Here is a 4,114-nt window from a genome sequence, read left to right on the forward strand (position 1 = left end):
TATGAGCCATCACCTGTATATCATCACACATTACATCATCTCAACATCAATCAATATAATAGAGCATCACAAAGTATTACTTATCACAAAACAAAGCATAATTGAACCAAAGCAGTGTAGTTAATTCAAGCCAAGTACAATAACCTATACTACAATTAAAACAGAAACAATAAAAAAAGAAGCAAAATATAGTTCAAGAATGGAAACAATAAAAACAATAAACATGAAAATAAAAGAAATCTTGTCTAGTGATAAAATAACATCCCTTAATAGATGCTCTCTAAAATCCTCAATCATAATCATCAGAATCCTCTTCATCTTCAACTTCCTCTTCCTCTTCATCTTCATCTTCAGCGTCCTCCTCCATGGCTAAAGCTTTAGCTGCTCTAGCTCCACCACCCTCCTGTGTTGGATCAGCAGGCCATGTCATTCGGGCTGCAAAGTCCTCCTGAGATATAAATTGTTGTTCAGTAAAGGCAGATGTTAGAGTCCTTAACAACTCCTGCTTCCCTATATAAAGCAACCATCCTTGCCTCCATTAAGGACATGTACATGTCCCACATCTGAAATGGGGCAGCCTCATGAGCTGGCTCCTAAGCTAGCGGTAGTGCCCTCCTATGCCCCTTGGGCGACTGTGGTGGTGGCACCGGTAGTCCTGGCTCATCAAATGCACAATACTAAGTATACTAGGAGGCATCAATCTCCTTTCTCGGACGTTGCAGTGGTGGTGAGGACACATTAACACTTGCAATTGCACACAGATGAGAAATCAAAGAAGGGTGTCCTAGGGGTGCCTAGTTGCTTACAGAGTGAGCACAATTTTGGATTTCATCAACTATCACTTGCCCAATATTGATGTTTAAACCCCTTAGAACACAATAGAGGAAAATGACCTTGTGGGTGGTGATGTCAGAAACATGAGAGCAGGGCTGCACATTGGCATGTGTGAATGTCATCCAATATTTGGCCAGAGGCAACAAATAAGATCTCCTAATGTGAATAGGTGCCTCTTTCCTATTTCTCTAAAAGTGTCCTCCAGGCAAACACACAACCCGCTCCACGTCATCAAAGTCCACTCCTTCCGCCATGGAAAGTGCATACTGACACTGCTCTTCATCCCAGTCTGTGCCTAGAAAGTTGTTCAATGTGTCAGCATCAAAAGATATTCGCTTACCCCTTACGTAGCTCCTATACGTCTCTTGCTCTCCACCCATTGTTGTTGCATTTGTATAGAATTCTTTGACCACAACAATTTTGGCGGGAGTAGGGTAAGATGCCAAGTTCATCTAGTTTCTTCTATCCATCTCTCTTTCAAACTGTGGTGCTAGAGCTAGTATGATTGCCACCTTTCGCTCCATTAGCAATCTTCTTCCTTCCACTGTCGAGAAGTATCTTTCATGTGCATCAGACAAAAATTTGTTAGAGTAAAAGTATTCTTTCTCCTTCCTCTTATTTCCCAGAGTCTTTATCCTATTTTTAGATGAAGAAGCCATTCCTGCACCACACAGATTCACAACCAAATACAGTAATCATCAAGCATTAGTAACATGAAAGTAAAACAACTCTGAGCACTACTTCCCATCCACGCTGAGGGCAAAACAAGAGGCCCTCAGCGCCAATTGCATATAATTAAAATTCCTTTGGTTGAGGCATTGCAACAAATTCCTATATATGCTAAATTTCTGAAGAAATTCCTCAAAAAGAAGAGATATATCTAGATAAGGAAACAATTGAGGTACATGGTAATTGCAGTGTTATTTTGCAAAAGACGCTTCCTACCAAAGTTAAAGATCGGGGAAGTTTTATTATTCATTGCTCTATTGGGAATGTTGATATAGGGAAAGCCCTAATTGATTTAGGGTCTAGTATCAATTTGATGCCCCTATCTATGCGTAAGAAGATTAGTGGTCTTGAAGTTAAACCTACAAAGATGACTTTGCAAATGGCGGATAGATCCACTAAGAAGCCCTATGGTGTAGTGGAAGATGTTATGGTTCAAATTGATAAATTGAAATTTCCAGTGGATTTTATGGTGATGGAGATGGGGAAGATTTAAAGCTTCCTCTCATTCTTGGAAGGCCATTCATGAAAATGACCAAAGTTGTCATCAATGTTGATGATGGAATTTTGATGCTTAAAGACCAAGATGAGGAAGTAATCTTCAATGTCTTTAATGATGAGCAGCTGGTTCAAGTGAAGAAGATTACTCCTAAAGCTGCAGTGGAAGGTCCACTAGTGACTAGTCCAAAAGCTACTAACTCAGTTAAGGAAGGTAAAAATTTTTTCTTTTCTCAGGTAAAGGAAGAAGAAAAAGATAGCAAAGGGAAAATGGTCCATCAAGGTTTGGTGGGTGAACATGAAGAACTCAAACCTAGCATACCTGTCAGATTCAAGAACAGGTTATGGGTTGTGAAGGAGATTAAAGAGAATGAGGTCATAGAGATAGAGGTGCCATATTCAAGAAGAGTTAAGAAGGTAAATAAGAAGTTTGTAGATATAACTTGGTGTGAAGGCAGAAAGAAAACCAACATTGATGATTTGACCTGAGCTTATTGTGTCAAGCTAGTGACGTTAAAGAAGTGCTTGTTGGGAGGCAGCCTAGTGTTTTAAAAACTTTACTTTATTTTTATTGTTTATTTGGTTTGGATGTAATTAATTTGATTCAAACTTAGTTTTAGGAGTGAATAGTCGTTTAAGTTATTTGATTATTTGGTTTGTGGTCTGTTTTGGTCTAGTGTCCATATTATGTGGTGATTGATGAATGTTTGTGGGGATGCAGAGAGAGTTAATTGTTTTAGTTGTGAGTTTTTAAGGTGTGAGTTGGGAGAACGAGTACATGAAAATATGAAAAATATGAGTCGAAGTTAAGGGCCCTGTGCTTAGGGATGCTCAAGGTAAGCAAGAAGAAGGGGGAAGATTTACCGCACGCCGCTCAACGCCCTACTGAGGGGGCGCTCAGCACAATTACTGCATTCTTCATAGATTTGCATCTCCATACAAGTAAGTATCATGCATTTTATGATTTAAGCATTTGAAGGTTTTGTAATTGATGAATATTGATTCCTATGCATGATACATTGTTAATGTTTTTGTTTAAACCGATTGAAATGTATTATTAGGGATTGCAACAATGGGGAAAGTGTATGTGTGGTGTTTAAGGCCAGCTTGAGCCAATTTGTTGAATTTCTTGTTGGCACTGAGGGCCCCTACTGATGGGCACTCAGCGCAATTCTGCACAGGTTGCAGATTCATGTTTTATGGTCATTGGTTGGTCTAGTATTATGCAGGTGACGTTGAGGGCCCCCTGATTTTCCCTCAGCACTGGCGAGAAGAGTGTATTTGATTGTTTGTTTTCAAGATACTAATGCTTGATGATTTTTGTGTTTGTGTTATGAATTTTTGTGGTGCAGGTATGAAATCTTCATTTGGGAAGCGATAAAGACCACTACAACCAATACAGAGAGAGGAAGAAAGAGGAAAAAGCATACTGATGAAGGTTGAAAAATAGTTATTTTCATATGTCAATTTGGACCAAATTACACCCTTTACTACTTGGAATGAGCCTAGAATCAAGCAAAACTCAATAAATGAGTCCGAAGAGAGTCAAAAGTTGTTTTTAGCGATTTTATGCTTGTTTTGCATTGTTCTGTAGCTATTTTTGAGAAAGTGAAAAATGGAGTTAAAGATACAGGTCGTTGACTCAAGAAAAGAGCAGAAAAATGAAGATTTGAAGGGTCGACGCACTGCCCGGCGGCACACTTAAACCGCTGGGCGGTCCAGGACGAGGAGTAGGCATGGCGATTGGCGTTGGGCGATTCTGAGGGAAACCGTCGGGCGGTGCGATTGCCGCCGGGCGGTTTGGAGGTTTATGGCAAACCGCCGGGCGGTGGCTCGTTGGGCCTGGGCCTGTTTTTTGACGCGCTCCTCACCTATATATACCCCTATTGCAAGTTCAGAGTCATTCTTTTGACAGGGGAGAATGACCAGACCTAATTTTGCTCTCTGGAGAGGATCTCTTGGATGCTTAGGCTCCTTTTCATCTTTTCTAGGGTTTGCTTTTCCATCTTTCTTCCATTTTTCATCTAGTTCACCATGTCTATGGTGAACTAAACCC

At 40.2% G+C, this 4,114-nt stretch overlaps 1 protein-coding gene across 1 annotated transcript; it reads right to left on the reverse strand.

The window, feature by feature from the left end:
* Window positions 1-289: 289 nt before the first annotated feature.
* LOC106752707 (cysteine-rich hydrophobic domain-containing protein 1-like) lies at window positions 290-1,214 on the reverse strand. Its single transcript, XM_014634443.1, has 2 exons — window positions 1,053-1,214; window positions 290-448 (listed from the first exon to the last, which is right to left on the reverse strand). Exons 1-2 carry the CDS (start codon window positions 1,212-1,214, stop codon window positions 290-292), a joined length of 321 nt encoding a protein of 106 aa, XP_014489929.1.
* Window positions 1,215-4,114: the final 2,900 nt, after the last annotated feature.

The sequence above is a fragment of the Vigna radiata genome, chromosome 2, assembly GCF_000741045.1.
Source record: "Vigna radiata var. radiata cultivar VC1973A chromosome 2, Vradiata_ver6, whole genome shotgun sequence".
In the NCBI taxonomy this organism is placed as follows: Eukaryota; Viridiplantae; Streptophyta; class Magnoliopsida; order Fabales; family Fabaceae; genus Vigna; species Vigna radiata.